This window comes from Phoenix dactylifera, chromosome 5, assembly GCF_009389715.1.
Source record: "Phoenix dactylifera cultivar Barhee BC4 chromosome 5, palm_55x_up_171113_PBpolish2nd_filt_p, whole genome shotgun sequence".
Classification (NCBI taxonomy): domain Eukaryota; kingdom Viridiplantae; phylum Streptophyta; class Magnoliopsida; order Arecales; family Arecaceae; genus Phoenix; species Phoenix dactylifera.
In genome coordinates, this window is record NC_052396.1 from 3608639 (window position 1) to 3625331 (window position 16693).

The 16693-nt window shown below is 41.1% G+C and overlaps 3 protein-coding genes across 8 annotated transcripts; 2 read left to right on the forward strand and 1 right to left on the reverse strand.

Annotated features, from left to right (window-relative positions):
* Positions 1–2824: 2824 nt before the first annotated feature.
* Positions 2825–4593, forward strand: LOC103704702. The gene has a single exon (XM_008788105.3). The coding sequence runs from the start codon at positions 3770–3772 to the stop codon at positions 4400–4402; it is 633 nt and encodes a 210-aa protein (XP_008786327.1). The 5' UTR covers positions 2825–3769; the 3' UTR covers positions 4403–4593.
* A 3485-nt stretch (positions 4594–8078) lies between these two features.
* On the forward strand, positions 8079–9403 carry LOC103704703 (putative gamma-glutamylcyclotransferase At3g02910). Its single transcript, XM_008788106.4, has one exon. It carries the CDS (start codon positions 8453–8455, stop codon positions 9047–9049), a length of 597 nt encoding a protein of 198 aa, XP_008786328.1. The 5' UTR covers positions 8079–8452; the 3' UTR covers positions 9050–9403.
* Positions 9404–10273: 870 nt separating this feature from the next.
* LOC103704704 (chaperone protein DnaJ-like) lies at positions 10274–16109 on the reverse strand. Of its 6 annotated transcripts, none has more exons than XM_017842160.3 (7): positions 15632–16109; positions 13694–13933; positions 12111–12188; positions 11923–11998; positions 11566–11639; positions 11372–11442; positions 10274–11151 (listed from the first exon to the last, which is right to left on the reverse strand). In XM_017842160.3, exons 2-7 carry the CDS (start codon positions 13787–13789, stop codon positions 11109–11111), a joined length of 438 nt encoding a protein of 145 aa, XP_017697649.1. In that variant the 5' UTR covers positions 13790–13933; positions 15632–16109; the 3' UTR covers positions 10274–11108. The 6 variants fall into 6 exon arrangements, with proteins under 6 accessions (XP_017697649.1, XP_026659500.1, XP_008786329.1 ...); XM_026803699.2 differs by having other exon boundaries at positions 13694–13825; positions 15632–16108; XM_017842162.3 differs by having other exon boundaries at positions 10315–11285; positions 15632–16105.
* Positions 16110–16693: the final 584 nt, after the last annotated feature.

Genomic DNA, 16693 nt, shown 5'->3' on the forward strand with positions numbered 1-16693 from the left:
GCGGAGTGCGGGACATGCAGTGTGGAGGAGTCGGTCGACCACGTGCTTTTCCAGTGTACGTGGGCAAGGTCGGCATGGCAGTGGGCAGGGTTCCCGCAGGAGGTCTGGCATGGGAGGCCTCAGTTTTTACAGACGATGCAGCAGTGGTTGGTCCGCCCTCGGACATGTCAGGAGGCTATTCGAGCGACTTGCACAGCACATCAGATCTGGCTGGCAAGGAACGCTCGTACCCTCGGTGAGCGCAGGGTGTCACCGAGATTCGTGGTGGAGCTAGCGCGCGTACAGGCATTAGAGATCAAATCCTCTTCAGATGGACCTCTGATAGCTCGGGGAACCTGGGGTTCTCTTTCTGCTTCGGCAGCTTCTCAGATGGTGTTCTTCACCTGGGAACCCCCACTCCCGAGTTTCCTCAAGGTCAATTTCGATGGATCGGTTTTGGATGGAGGCGCGCGAGGTGGTGCGGGCTTTGTGATACGGGACCCGCACTCTAGAGTCGTGGCAGCAGGGGGCTGTCAGCTGTTCGGCACGTCGGTCCCCGGGGCAGAGTTACGAGCTGCCTGGGCCGGTCTTCGATATGCGAGGCAGGCTTTGCAGGCTGGCTCGATTGTTTTGGAGGGCGACTCAGTCACAGTTATCAGTTGGATTCAGAAGGGGCTGAGGGGTGAGGGCTCAGACCACCCCTTGGTTCGGGACATAGGGATGATGTGTGCGGTTGGGGTGGCCATTCAGGCCAAGCATGTATTTCGAGAAGCCAATGGGGCAGCCGACTGGGTGGCTACCTTCGCGGCTCATCATTCAGGATACACCCTTTGGGCGGGGGAGGGGAAGCTGCCTCTGGCTCTCCGTGAGTTAGTATTTTTTGACTTTATTGTGTGTATTCGTACACGTTTTGTATGAAAACCCGTTTTTAGCGCGCACACAAAAAAAAAAAAAAAAAAAAAAAAAAAAAAAAAAACAAGTTGGATGGGGCGGTTGCTTGCAGTAAGAATTGCTGCTGTGTGGAGAAAAGTAAAGGAGTGAATTTGTATGCATAAGCTAATTGAACAGGTCCTTTATAGTGAATGAGAAAATAAAAGATTAACCATGAGACGTAGTTAAAAAGACAGAAAGCCCAAAAACAAAAAGGGAACAGAATCCACTGAGAGTCTCAGACTTTGAGAGTCCCATGGAGGTCTGGTGGGTGCAATAAATAATGAACTGCCAGTAGGACATCAATAGAATTACAGCACCGGTTTGAAACATAGAAACGTAAAGGCAAAGCATAGGATGCAATCAATTCCGGCACGACGCATTATTATCACCAGAAGGGGAGATCTGGTGGACTTCAGAAAACATAAATAAGAGAAACCGATGGCAAAAAGTAAATCCCGACCCCCCTATAGCTCCTTCTTCCTCGGGGTGAAAGAAATCTTTAATGGACTTCTCTACATATCTAAGGCAAACCGTGGAGGTATTTATTCCACATTACAAATATCATATTAACTACAGTTCAGTTTTAAACTCAAGTGACATCAGAAACCTACATCCTATCATCTAGTATATAATAGAAGCGGCGTGGCTGCACTGTGAGCACCGATGCTGGCATGCGTTTAGTCCCACATCGATTATTCGCTGGATAGATTTTAGATATTTATACAAAATCAAGAAATCCAAATAATACATTCTAACAAGCATTTTCCATCTCATAACCTATGTGGACTAGGAGATTCTGCAACACGGATCTATTATAAAATTTAGACAACATTAATTTTTTTTGTAAAATGTTTAAGAAATTTATCGCCATATATAGAAACATCAGTCAAAAATCGAGCATATTTAACAATCCGTAACAAATGAAAAATCTTAATAGAACAGATTCCAAATATTTTTCATGGGGTGTGGGACTGCAGCCATCGAGCACACATACCCTCCTCTTGGATCAGTCGCAGGCATTCGTAACGCCAAATCTAAAATCCTAATATCACCATAATTACAATTTAAAATTGGCATAATTGGATTGATGCATAATTCAAAACCTAGAGACCTTGTAATCTAAATTGGCGGTTACAGTCGCCATATGCATGGAGAATAGTTCAAACTTTGACTTGGAATGGCAAGTGATGGCGGTAAAGTTTGTTTGAACGTTGAAGTTATTGGTTTTATAGATCAAAGGGCACCCTGTCTCATGGTCGGCCAGTAGGGCTCGCTCTATATATAGGCCTCCATCGCTTGAAGGAAGATGACGGTCATAAGCCGTTGTTCACTAGGTGGGGCTGCCGTAGACCTTCTCAGTTGTTTTCTTCTTATTAGTTGAGACCTCTTCGGTGGAAGAGGGACTAATCATCATCTTGCAACATTCCTGCCACGCTACTATTGTTTCAAAAAGATCGTTTTCATCCAAAGTATATGTGGAAACTTATGTTAAATTATCGGCCATCAAAATACAAATAAGGGTGATGAATTAGTGCAACGGTCTGCCTTTTGCCCCACAGCTCGGAGCAAAGGTCAGCGCCGGCTCTTTTGGTGAACTGAGCTCTTTAGTCACAACTGGCAGGGATGAAGGTGTGGGATTTTTGTGGACATCAGGCAAAAGATTAGAACGCACATAGCTGAAACCATAAATCATTCAATCAACAAAACATCATTGTAATAGCCAGAGCTATCCATGAAACCATTCGTCTATCACAAGACTCTTTATTTGAAGGCTATTTGAGGTCATTAAAAAACTTTTTTAAAAAAATGGATAACAAACAACATGGATCGCTTCAAAAAAACTGTATATTTCAAAAAAAAATGAAATACATAAACTATAAATAGAGGAAAACATGGATAACAAACAACATTACAATTCACTTTTACACGCGATCATAAATACTATTTTTTTTTTTGAAAAGTACCATGCCAATGAAATATTGAAGGAACGCGTCAACCAATTAACTCAAAGAAAGCTGGATGAGCGCATACCCTCTTCCTTATTTCCTCCATTCCTGGCAAGAACTCGACTTGCTAAAGCGTCCGTCCTTGCCAAGTGCGACGAACGGCAAAAGGAAACTACGACGCCGTTCTTCCTTCACCGTGGGCCCACCATGCCGTCAAGCTGGAAAATTATGACATCGACCAGGTCCAGTGGACCAGTCCAATAGCCTGTCGACACGTTACCGTACTTTATTTAAGCACTCAAGATCAAAACAGGGCTGAGGATTCATCCCGTTATCTGCCGTACACGTGCTCCAGGACATGGACCGGTCCACTGGATCTTCTCCGGGATTTCGGTTGGGTCCCTAACGAAAGGCCTCCCCATATTCTCGTCCAAGTGCAGAATGTTCGGCCCACCTCGAAGAAAGCGCGATCATGCGCCCCCCCTCGGCCGAGCGACGGTCACATCGCAGCGCGCACAATCGGTTGCCTTCCCATCAGACGGCCCCGGCGGGGGAAACGTGTGGTCAGTGATTGCCTGTCCCAACAGGACATGACGTGTCTGCCATCCGCCACAATCACAGCTATAAAATAAGTCAAACAGTGTACTTTACCCGTAAAGGAACAAATTACACGAAATCTCAGGCGTCTGATCTTGATAGGACGGCCATCATTATCAAACCGACGGTCAAAGATTGGTCCAGAGCCCGCGATTAATTTAAGTCCGGAGACGCTCTCTATATATTGCGCTTTAGTCCCGAAAACCAGAGAACGGGTCAGTGTTTTCCCGTTCCGGAAATAGCCTAGGTTGGAAGAGCGGGAGGAGGAGGAGGGATCGGACGGCGGACGACAAAGGGGGAGTCGGAGATCGACGATGGGGGAGCTCGCTCTATGGGAGGAGGAGAGATGGATATGCTGGAAGCATCCGTCACGGCCCTGTTACGGCGTTTGCCCCGCCTGCCTCCGGGACCGGCTCCTGCTCCTGTGCCCGGACTGCGCTAACGTGCGCCCCTGCGGGTGCTCCCCACTCTCGTCGTCGTCGTCGGCGTCCTCGTTCTCCTCTCTCTACTCCGCCGTCCTCTTGAGATCCAGCAGCGGCGACGCCGGGATCGGGGCTGTAGGGCGGGTCTCGAACCTCATCGAGAGCGAGCCGGCGTTCCGCCGGTCCGGACTTCCGGGGTTCCAGCTCCTGCGGTCGAGATCGGTTGCCGCAGGGGATGGCGGGCCCGGCGTTGTTTCTCGGCCGCGGGAGCGCCGGGGGCGTGGGTGGGGGGCGTTCTGGTCTTTCTCGAGGAGGAAGGTCGACGTGGGGGAGGAGGCGAGGAAACCGCCAGTGGTGAAGCTGTCGAGATCGAGGTCGGTCGGGGTGGTGGCTTACCCGGATTCCGACGGTGGCGGAGGGAGGGCGAAGGGGTGGGTGTGGCTTTTTCCAAGCCCGATGAAGGCTTTCCGGCACCGGAAGTCGACGAAGGACGTCCAGCAGCGATCGCCGCTCTCCCGGGGCTGAGAAGCGCGCCGGTCATGATGGCTGATAAATGGTTCCCAAAAAAGAAAAAATATATATATAATTTCATCAGCTATTTTTGCTATATACATATATATACTGTAATAAAATCTAAGAATTTTGGCGACTAATTAAAACTTTCTTGTTATCGTATGGCAATTGGAAGAAAATGGAATTGTCGAGCGTCTGATGTTCATCAGATGGTAAGCAATAGATCGTTTCTGCTGCGGGGTTCTGAGGCGCATACATATCCGTAGCAATAATTGGCGTATCCTACGTTTGATTTGGACCGTAGGATACGAAAACGATGCGGGAAAAGTTGGGTTAGGTTGGTAGCGATGCTTCGATCATCTCACGTGCTGGGCGCGTCCGTCGTAGACTTGGTGCCGTCGTTTTGCTCTTTGGTCGTGCTCGCTTTTTCGGATGCCGATTGGGACCTTCGGCGGCCTCTTTCGGAATCGCGATAATGCCACGCCTCAGGTTATTATTGCAGATGTTGATGTCACGTGGAGGGGAATATAGCTACGAAGTACAAACATTCGCGTGTGCCCATGTATTCACGCCGTTAAAGTGGTTGAAGTTCACCAAAAAATTTGATATTTTCGCTCCATTTCCGAAGCACGCTCGCAAGATCATCGAGTGCATATGATAGTTTACATAAAATATTAAAAAAGAAATTAATGGTAATTTTATATACATACCCGCTCTTTTCTTTAGATTCCACGCCTCCCGCTGGCTCTATCGAGTTACAGTGAAAAAATTATATCCTATACCACATTCACCACACCAATCACAGTTCGTTTGTGTGATGATGCAGAATGAGCGGCAGGAATTATTTTGGATTTTTTTGGTTAAATTCTTCAATCCTGAACGTTAATTTGACGTTTTCATCTTTATATCGATATTTGTGTAAGTATGACCGGTCACCGAGGGGAGGAGGATAAAGAAACGTCGTGAAAAGGTAAAAGTTGAGGGTTTTGTGAAACCTGACGTTGTTGTCGAAAGTACGGAGGCGTTTTGGTCAAGTGTGGCGGGCCCGCACGCAACACACTACGTGCGATGTCTTTATCCCGCATGACGCCAACAGTTGGGGCCCGTTGGGTTATTTTTTCACATTTTGGGCCCTACTTCTTGGTTTTACGGATGACAAACTTTCCCCAATTCTTCATGCCTCCCCTCCGGTTTTTCGGGCCATGGCTTTTGACTTTCTATTGCAACTATGGTAGGTAGGATGGATAAATCGGATCCGAAATAGTTTGAAAAAAATGGAAAAAAATTTGGCTGGTTGTGAATATGATTATTATGATTGAATTTTTTACTGCCACATGCTTCCACCCAATTCTCATACTTGTAATTTGTGTGATGTCAAGTGCCCAAATCCTACCTTGTTTAAATTCAAAAAGATTTGGCAGGAGGGCTTAGCCATAAATAAGTTAGCCTCCTCCAGCTCTAGGAAATTACGGATTTTTATAGGTACATATGATGATGGTGATTCAGTGTAACGCTTTATAACAATTAAGTGGCACGAGGTGCATATCACATGGTTGGTCCAGATGCATTGATGGGTTGATGTGGTTGAGTAAAGCCAATGCTATAATGTCTTGCTAATAAGTGTTGGACGTTTTGCATGGGATTGTGTGGCCCAGTAGTGCCTATAGCACAAAGAGGGCCTTCCACCGTGGCCCACAACTTGGCCCATGAAATATTAGTCTCTGTCATGGAGTTTTTCAAAGGGAACCAAGGCTTTCCTAGATATCTTTTGTTGATTATAAAATGTTAGGAACACAATTATTAAGAAAGAAGCGCCTCCTAGTATCCCCTAGAGGTTACCCAAGGCTGTGAACCGGCTTTACATCTAATTCAGGGGCCTTAGTTTGTTTCTTAAGATAAATATACCTACTCTTGTACCGAAAAAAGATAACTTTTTTTTTTTTTGGTTGAGACTGGTTACATTATGAAGCATTAAAATAGATATATCCACAAGCATTCGATACAATCAAGTTATAGAGACGCCGAGGTAGCTCAAAAGAAGACGCCCACATCACTATACCAGCACAAAAGATGTCACCCAATCGGCTGCATTATTGCTTATAAACATACCTATTTAGGATTACACTATTTTTAGGTCTCTTTTGAGAGATGTACATCATTTTCCTAAAGAAAATAATGGAAAAGAGAAGTTAATTTGAAGAAAAGAAAGAAAGGAATTGATGTGAATGTGTGGAAAAAGTAGCGGTGACAATGTAGTCATATACTAATGGTGATAACGCTTGCAAGTATGATAGCGATATGGATGGTAGAAGAGGAGATGGCGGTAGTAGTCATAGTTAGCACTAGCAATTGGCATCAATGATGATGGCAAAAGTTGTGGTTGTGGCAAACATGGCGAATGGTGGTCGGAAAGCTGCAATTGCTCGGAAAGGCACGTTTCGTGCAACGGTTTTGTAGGTTTTCTTCATTTTCCTCCCTCACCTAAAAATAACTAAGAGAATTATGATGCCCTTTTTTTTCCTACATAAACACCACAATATTTTAATTTATCCTATAATTGTTCTTTATTTTCATTCTTTTTGAGATTTTCTTTACCTTGTATCAAGTTTGACAAAGTATTTGTAAAAATTGCATCGATGCAAAGTAGAAGTTATAACAAAATTCACACGTTAATTCATATTGCTAGAGGAAATTTCTAGTCCTATCAATCTAACTTTACCAATTAGTCAAGATCTGATCCAACTGAGTTGCATCGATTATGTTAGTTCCTTAATTCCATGACTGTGACCGGTGACATCACTTAGTTTTATTGGTTCCATGTTATCTTGTTTTCATGTTTCCTTCATTCTTAACAAAGTGAGTAGGATCCAAATTACTAGAAAATCAGGACTAACAATCAAATGGTTAATTAACACATCATTGGAGTATAAACCAGCCAAATTTAACCTAGTCTCTTCTTGAGAGTAAATCATGCCTTCAAGAATGAGACATATCCAATCCATTTTGGGTAGCCCATTTGTTCTCTCTCTCTCTCTCTCTCTCTCTCTCTCTCTCTCTCTCTCTCTCTCTCTATATATATATATATATATATATATATATATATATATATATATATATATATAACATAAAGAAAGACACCGCAAACTTTTAGAAATTTTATACAACTTTATTGGCTTGGCCAAAGTGCACCGTGCACCCTCTATTTGCTATGCTCATTAACCTCTTCTTTTTTTCTTTTTTTTTTTTGATAGGTCTTGTAGGGCACCTACTAATATCTTACTATTAAGGAACAATAGGCCACTAAAAGTCTCTCTGATAGTTGTGAATATTTAATTAAATCCTAATAACTCAGCCATCTCAGTGGATGATCAAGAAAATGATGATCCTAGATCATGATTTATCTTTTAAAAAATGGAAGGTGACGAAGATTTGAGATGAATGCTTTTAGGCACTAATTAATTATACAAAACAAGGAATGCTTTTAGGCGCCAATTAATTACACAAAAAAGTTCCTGAGGCTCATCATTCAATCTACTGCTCATATGCTCTATCCATTCTCACGGGTTGTGCCAATCTTTTTGTGCTATCTAACAAAAGGAACTTTCAATGTAACAACAACCAGCATCATTTATCGAAATTCTTGTCGATATAATAAACTAGGATTAATCTAGGAACATTAAAATTGAAAAATCTCAATTACAATATTAATATTTAATGAGGCATTCACTCGTTTTTGTCGGGATAATCATAGTCAAAATATATTGATATCGAATTTTGGAAACTCGCCCTCCTTATCTTCGATACCCATGGTGAGAATTCTGCCGTCACTTTTTATTTACCTCCGTTTGGTCCTTCTTTCCTAAGGAAGCCCAAACAAACAACCAGCATATATTTACTCCGAACCCCCTCCCCTGCCGTAAACCCCAAACCATCGACCGTACTCCTTCCGAAACTTGTCCTTTCTCCCCCTCCCTATCAATAAAACTCCAGGAAACAAAAGTCCAAATGATTTAATCTCGTCGATTGAAATAGATAAGAGAGAGAGGGACATAGCTTATCGTCATGGGGGCGGAGGCGCAGGTGATGATGGATCGGACGCTGGTGTTCACGTATGGGACGCTGAAGCGGGGGTTCTCCAACCACGGGCTGATCCAGGAGATGATCCGCAGCGGCGACGCGGCCTTCGTCGGCGTCGCACGCACCGCCGGCCGCCTCCCCCTCGTCTGCGGGCCCTACCGCGTGCCCTTCCTCCTCAACCTCCCCGGCGCCGGCGAGCGCGTCCGCGGCGAGCTGTACGCCGTCTCCCCCCGCGGCATCGCCCGCATGGACGACCTCGAGGGAACCTGCCGCGGCCACTACGAGCGCCTCCCCATCTCCGTCGTCCTCCCCCGCCGCCGCCGCCGCCGATCCGTCGGCACCGGCGGCGAAGGAGACGAAGAGGAGGAGGAAAACGGCGACGACGAGGTGAAGGAGGAGGCGGTGGCGTACTACGCGCACCGGAGCTACGCGGCGGAGCTGTGGAGGAGGAGCGGGCAGCGGGGGTTCGAGGCGTACTCGGAGAAGGAGGCGAGGGGATACGTTAAGCGGAAGGACCGCCCGCAGGACACCACATTCCTCGACCAGATTCGGAGCTTCGTGGGCTCTCCTCCCCAAAATTAGTCTGGACCTCTCTCTGCGCCTCCCTTCGTTGACCGAGAGCGCGAGAGTTCCGTGCTGCTGATTCTTATATTTTTCCTCGTCTTTCTTGGATCTGCTGTTCATCAACCGTGTGTATGAGAAAAAATGTCTCCTGTTCTTGTGATCATATGTACCCTTCTAATTTCTTTAGATAATCAGGAAGGTTCCAATGTTTTTCTCGAGGAGGGCCCACTCCATGTTTTTTTTTGCCTATTTGGAAGAAAATCGTAGTGGTGATTGTGAAGCTCTTGTTAGAATATAGAGCAAACTATGATCTTGGCTTGTCAATACAATTTGGGTTCGTTGATCAACGAGTAGTTTCTGGATTTGAATTCAGATGATAAAATACTCCATATATTTATTAAAGAAAGCACATAGTTTTCTTGATGCACCTGAGAAGCACACCGCAAGATGACGTCGCGGAGGCATCCGGTTCAGCTTTAAATGTCCTTGTGGCATGCATTGACATCTTGTCGAACTAGTTTTCCAAAATATATTTTTTATAATTTTTATAAAATATGATATTTGTAAAAATAATGTTATGATATTTGATTCATCATGAAAAAATATCATATGAATTATGTTTGGTCAAATGTCTACTTTTTTTAAAAAAAAATTATATAAAATATTTATTATATATTTCAATCTTATATATAATAATTAAAAAAAAGATTCTAAATTTCAATCAGTAAAAAATTAGTTTTTCAATGTTTCGCGTGAATTTTTTTCACAAAATATAGAAATCTTATTCCAACAAAAATGTTATTTTTTTATCGTTTTTCTTTGAAAACTTTAATCAAATAAAAAATCTTTCTCTATTTACCTACTGATCACATTTTTTTGTTTCTTTTTTTCGCGTACCAAATTAGTCCTAAATTATTATTTTTTCTTAGTTGGCACAAACCATTAAAAGGTACAAGGAGGGAAAAAAAAAAAAAGACAAATCAAGCTTCAAAGTACGCATGGAATTTGGATCATACGATATGTAGATCAAGATATAACAAAGGAAAAGACAAATTTCTCTCTGATACAATTCCCTTTCCCCATGTAAGTATTCGGACTTTGGATTATATGATCTGGAGATCGAGATGTAATATGAAAAACTTCCCCGCCTAAAGTGTTTAGTTCTTGGACCATATGATCCATGGATCAACGTATAGGAAAAGAAATGTAGAACTGAGAAGGAAAATCGGATATCACTTCTTCTTCAGGCTATTAAAATTATGTTTCCAAGAAGGCTCCAGACGAAATGAAAAAAATCCAATCTTTCCTAGAATTTGAAAATAAACTATACATATTACTTCTATGCAAAACCAAAAAAAAATGAAAAATTGGATTCTTTAAAAATGATTCTATTTCCAGTCTCTTTTTTTTTTTCCCCCTTCAAACCCTAACCCTATCACGGTCGTATGGAGCTCTCATGTCTTCAAACCAACCTTGGCAAGTAATCACTATTTTTACCCATCATGGGTGTTGCTCCAAATCTAGTCAGCCCTCCTGTCTGTATCCCCATTGTCCTAACCCATCCATCCATCAATCTCTCTCTTCTTCTTTTTTTTGAATGGACCTGTCTATCAATCTCTCAAAAGGACCCCAAAATCTTCTTCTTCTTTTTCTTCTGCTTTTCTGAGTCAGCTCTGCCGACACTTGGTGGCTCTACAACAGGATGTAAGGTTAGCTTGTGACATTAAAATTTCCGACCATTGTGTGGAGAGATAGGCCACAAATTTTGCTAGGCAAGTTGGCCAATAATTAACAGGATTTGATGCTGATGGAGAAGATATAATGTAAAGAATGATGTGAATGGTTAACCTAAACTTCACTCAGGCCGGCAACGATGTGTCGATATTACAGAGAGAGGGCGTGGGGTAAAGCCATCTGCTAGAACAAAAACTGATACCCCTTGATGTGTATCAGGAGTATAAATACAGCCATCTTGATGATTAGAAACACAACTGCATGCAGAAAAGAGGTCCAAAGTAACATATATATTACCTCATGCATATTTCAATTGGACAATTCCTCGTCACTTTACAAAGTATCAGACCGGCAAAGGATAATATGAGGTGACAGCTTCAAAGGAACTGAAACAAAACAACATCAAATGACACCCAGAAGGGCCAATATTCCAATATAAAAGAAATGGAGAAAATAGGAACTGTTCTACTGATCAATTGATTCAGATTCCATCAGCTGTTGGGTCCTGAAAAATAGAAATCTGTAATGTGTCTCTTATCATTTTGCAAACTTGCATAGCAACTACCTCTGCAAGAACTTAGAAGAAATAATTAGCACATTAATTACCAAAATGGAGAATGATTGATACCAAGACCATTGCAGGTGAGTATCATTCCTTTGAACCTGGTAAGATATTCCTGAATAAGGAAAAGTAATAATCAGATCCAGAGAATGCAATTCCATAAAATCTTAGGGGGAAAAAAAATAAAAATAAGCACAAATCAATGACCCAGATCATCATTTTTGTTCGCGATTCTTACTCTTAAAGTGTATCTATTGATCTCATAGGTGCCAGATATATCATACTCAAGTCGCTTAGCTGGATCACTTAATACTGCAGAAAATAAATTGTAAAATTTAGTTTCAAACATTTCATAATCAAAATTTTCTATGTGATTTCATAGCGCCATACAAACTGATCCAACATTCTGAGTGTATGTAATCCCAAAGAAAATACAAAAAAAGAAAAAAATCAAAGCCATTAAATGTATTAACCAAAATCAGCCTTCATCATGAGATGTATGACCCACCATCATCTTCCAGAGATGATTTTACAGTTTCTAAGACATTCTCCAACCAAAAAGAGGAAAAAAACATCAGAAATTCATAGAAATTACCCTTGTAAGCCTCGTTTATTTCCTGAAACTTTGCCGTAACAGAACTATTGCCTTTGTGCTTGTCAGGGTGCCACTTCTAGTCATGGATGAGAAATAGAATGCTGTATTACTCTCCTTAGAATTTCTATAATAAAATGTTTTATAGCAAATGATAAAATATTTGAATAAGAAGCCTCTAGATAACTCACAAGTGCAAGTCTTCGATAATTCAATCTTATGGTCTCATCTGTTGCATCATAGTCAACCTCCAGAACTTTGTAGTGGTCCTGAAAGTAAAACATTGCATCCAGTTAGAGTTTGATATAGAATAAACAAAGTTGGTCTGATATACACGGTGCTGCTGCAAATACAAGGTACCATGTCTATCATAATGTTTAATGATACAATTATTTCTGAAAGAACATGCTTATTTCATACATAACAAAACTGTCTTTAAGATGTTCCCATCAAAATATTTATGACCTTCCAGAGATTGCAACCCTTTTTCATCACACCCAACAGAACAAATAAAAACACACAAGCCATCCAACCCACTCCCAACAGGAAAATGACACTTCATTCTTTTCTCGTCTCTCTGGCTCTTTCTATCTGTGTTGTGTTTGCGCGTGTGCATGTGCGATATATTTGGAAGGCTGAAACTGGGCTTGCTTAATACAGAGACCTCTGATTCTCATATTCAGCATGTTTGTTAAACCTCTGATTATGAATCTTTGGCTATTGACAGTTGTCCCACCTTACAAGTTTGCAGTTTCTTGTACCCAACCAACAGGAATTTTCCTCACTGGTACTTTTTGCAAAACCAGAACAATGTTTCTCTTCTACAATTCTTGCCTTCATGCTTGATAGTTAGTTCACACCTCTAAATTCAAACTCCAAAAATCCAATCCAACCTCTTTCTTGCATCTTTGGTTCTTCAAATCGATAGCTAATGTCTATGAGTACAGATATACATGTTTTCTCATGCCACTTTAATCATAAATCCACTCTCTCTCCAGAATAACATGTAAATATTATCAGCATGCATCGGACTAAACCTTTTCTTCACGTAAATCATTAATGTAGGAAGGATTAAAACATATAGCACAAGGCAGCTTTTTCTGTGATCCAGAAATAACAGATGAACGAGTTATGTACATTATTTACTAATAATATTGTTTTAGACTGATAATAGCATAACATGATACATGCAGGATTAGATTTAAAGAGGAGAGGAGATTTTTGAGACATAGAAGACTAAAAAGAGCTAGAATCAACCCATATATTGAATACAGTTTTAGCGGATTTACAGAAAGATGTCTTATTCAAACTTACAGACTCAAAATAGCTTTATGTGGTCATTTTAATTATTTGGATCTGCTATATAGAAAATGACAAGATGGATTTAGTATCGGAATTGAAATAGAGAAGCACCGGTAGAGCAAAGAGGAGGTTCAGGGTGTTGTCTTCCAAATACTTCAAGACCTAAAGAAAAAAGTTATAGATTTATAGGTGAGTATCCAGGACAGAGACCACACATGAGTGTTGGAAACGAGTTTTTTCTCTTCTCTCTTTTTTAGTTCAGTGATGGTTCATCAAAAATTGCCCAAGATTAATAGATCGAGCACTGTTCCAGAGATAAACAGAGGTGGATGGTGGTCATACAACAACAGGATTGGAAATCAAAATACTGTTGAGAGCTAAAGAAGTACAAGAAATATTGGAAGGTAAGCTTAGATAGTGTACACATATGAAATGAATACCTGTGGTGACCCTTGTGATAAGAGGGACTTACTTGTGTTGAAGGTTTAACAAGGTGAGGACCTTGATTACTTAGTTCAGCTATCCTTCTAGATGAAACGTGGATCACCCAACATAGTGTTCCGATCATTTTAGTATAAGTGCTTCACCAATTGGAGCTGCAATTCTGAAATTATGATTTGTTTCACAGTTTGAGCTTCTTTTGATCAAGTGGCTGTTAACCATGGACAAAATCAAATTCTAGACTTTATGGCCCTTTGGTTTGGAACTGAATCTGCATAGCATTTAGATCTAAATTTTGTTCAGATAAAAAACATTATTCGAATTATAAGCTTTTTAGTATAATAAAAAAAATGATATGCTATTTTTAAGCTCGTCTTTCCCTCTTTCTTTTTTTTTTTAAAAAAAAAAGAAAGGTCTGTTATCCATTTGGATGTTCAATGAAATTCCCAACTACAATTATTTGGTTTGATGAAGAACTATATCATCATTAAGCTCCATTTTCCTTATGGAGGAAGTTAGATTGGAAAAAGAAGTGGTAACTTTGTAGTTTACATCAAGCACTTATACATACCATGCCACCGTCCATTGCACATCAATCGTTAACTTTCTATCTAACTTAAAACAAATTAACTTTGCAGTTCAATGTAAAGAATCCCTGTTTATTCCATAATTCAGTTTCAAGCTGCATCATCACAGTTCACTAAGCCTTGAGATAACATGCACAACAAGCATTCGGCATTTTGTATCAGTTTAAGCATGTAGACTAAGAGAAATGCCATGAGATAGCATGAAGAAAATTGGAAGAAAATCAGCACATGAAAATATTTTTTGAAACAGACAATGTGGGATACTTGATCCTATTGATGGCTGACCAGCTTACCAATGTGATATCTCCAAAATAAGTGGGCAGATACTAAGAAACAAAAGTCAGAGGGACTAGGACCACTTTAGGTGGATTTCGAAATCCTAGACAACTCAGCTTTGGAGAACCAATATCCTCCATCTGGTCCTATGACTTCACACTTCATGCTTTTATTTACACACAAAAAAGGAAGATGTCTAATGAACAGGGTGAAAAGGTGTCTGATAGGGCGCTCTCAATCTTTTAAACTATGAGGAGCATGCACCAGAAAAAAAAAACAATGAGACTGGATAATTAAATACCATTCTCGCTGGTAGATGATTTTTAGACAAAAATGAGGGTTTGAGGAAGCAGGAAGCCAGTTTCATAAAGAAGAGAAACTATGAAACAATGATCCATAAGCCAACAACATAAAGATGGGATGAGGTTTGTTTGTCTCCATTACCAATGCCTAGTGGAGTTTCAGCTTCCAGTCAATGACCACACCGAGCACATTAGACAAACAAGTTTTAAAATCTCATTCTTTATCACTATGCCTAATTTGTGATATGCTAAGATTATTAGCAATGGAACTATAAAGCTCTCAGATGCTTTGATTGAACAATAGCAAATAGGCAAAGTCAAAAACACCTGATCAAATGTATAGTTTTTGGTACTTTTCTCGGGAAAATATTTCTGATGTATGGTGCATCAAACACTATGCTTCGCGTTCCTGATCACAGGATAACTACGGGTTTGAAAGAAGCCCAGCAAAATGCCAAAGCATCCCTCAGAGAGAGCAAAACAGATAAAACCATTCAAAGCAACAAGAAGTCACGCAATCCAAGGAGACATCGTTATAATTCATCAATCAGGCATCTAAATAATTCATCAAGATCGTAGCTTTATATTTTTTTAAAAAAAAAAAAATTCCCACTTAATCTTAGCCCTCATCCAATCAAGAATTCATGCATCCTCTCGTCCCATCATCCCATCCCAATCTCGTAATCTACTCTATAATAAAAGAAAAGATATAATGAGACAAAGAACCCTAAAATCGAATTCCACCATCAAAATGGCTATCAATTCTTGGAGATTTTCAGATGAGCGAATTCGAGAAGCGCTTACCTTGTGAGATTCCTCTCCGCCCTCCATCCAATGAAAAGATTCCCGAGCTCCCGGAATAGAAAGAACCGCTCACATCCTTCATCACCGGAAATCTCCAGCTCTGGATGCGAGTGGATCGCCAAGAAAAGGAAAGAAAGAAAAGAGGAAGCGGTGAAAAGGGGTGCGATCTCCGGCGGTTGAAGAATCGGAGCCTTTGTCCGAATTGGGTCCCTTCTTGGATAAGAATGTTTCAGCTCTCAAGACGTCCGGCTGGTGGGATAGTATTGTCCCTTGGTTTCCTTCGATGGTCGGCAAGTGTTTGATGAATGGTCGAAGAGAAATGCTAATTAATTAATAGATAACGTACAAGCATGGTTGGCCGAGTCTAGGGACACGGCACACAATATTTTTCTTCTCTCTCTTTCCTTTTAGCACGGGAGTTTACTACCCATCCACCGCGCGCGCATACCCAAACCACCCCACTCCACCTGGGTTCGGGTTCTATCATCGCATTGATCTTTTTTTTTTTTTTTTTGCCGCTATATCAACCGTTGGATCGTGCTTCAAACAACTTCTACAGCACTGGAATCTTACCCCTTTTTTTTTTTTTTTTTGATAAATCGGCTACTCATATAGCTCTGACATGAGCATAGCCAGCTACATTACTAGCAAAAGACAACATAAAGTAGAAGGAGAAGTCTACTAAATCCATAGAAAATCTTCTGAATATTGAGCAGCAAATGAGGCGATCCAATCCGCTCGATTTGCCTTTTATCTATCTGCTGCATGTATCTCAATTATGCAATCCAATAATTGATGTTGCAAATGAAGAGGCATCATCCCTTTACGTGAAAGATACAACCGAAATCCAGCCTAGGCTCTAAGATACGCCACGACAAAGCTCCATAAAATCGAAATGGGACCGACCTTGCTTGGAATCCTATTCTCGCTTATCCACATGGTGGTCATATTATCCACTTTAATTGCCATGATTTTGATGCACCTGATAATTTACTATAGTGAGAAGTGATCGGGAAAGAGATTTACATGCCAAAGCCTACTATCTTATCAATGTGTGTCTTA

What these genes read in the sequence shown, in the direction of transcription:
- LOC103704702 (XM_008788105.3), top strand. Translation starts at nt 3,770, where the DNA reads ATGGGGGAGCTCGCTCTATGGGAGGAGGAGAGATGGATATGCTGGAAG.
- LOC103704703 (XM_008788106.4), top strand. Translation starts at nt 8,453, where the DNA reads ATGGGGGCGGAGGCGCAGGTGATGATGGATCGGACGCTGGTGTTCACG.
- LOC103704704 (XM_017842160.3), bottom strand. Translation starts at nt 13,789, where the DNA reads ATGATCGGAACACTATGTTGGGTGATCCACGTTTCATCTAGAAGGATA. An exon ending in ATTATCGAAGACTTGCACTT is followed by an intron (nt 11,999 to 12,110) that starts GTGAGTTATCTA and finishes ATCCATGACTAG; the next exon opens with AAGTGGCACCCTGACAAGCA. An exon ending in TCAATAGATACACTTTAAGA is followed by an intron (nt 11,443 to 11,565) that starts GTAAGAATCGCG and finishes TTCCTTATTCAG; the next exon opens with GAATATCTTACCAGGTTCAA.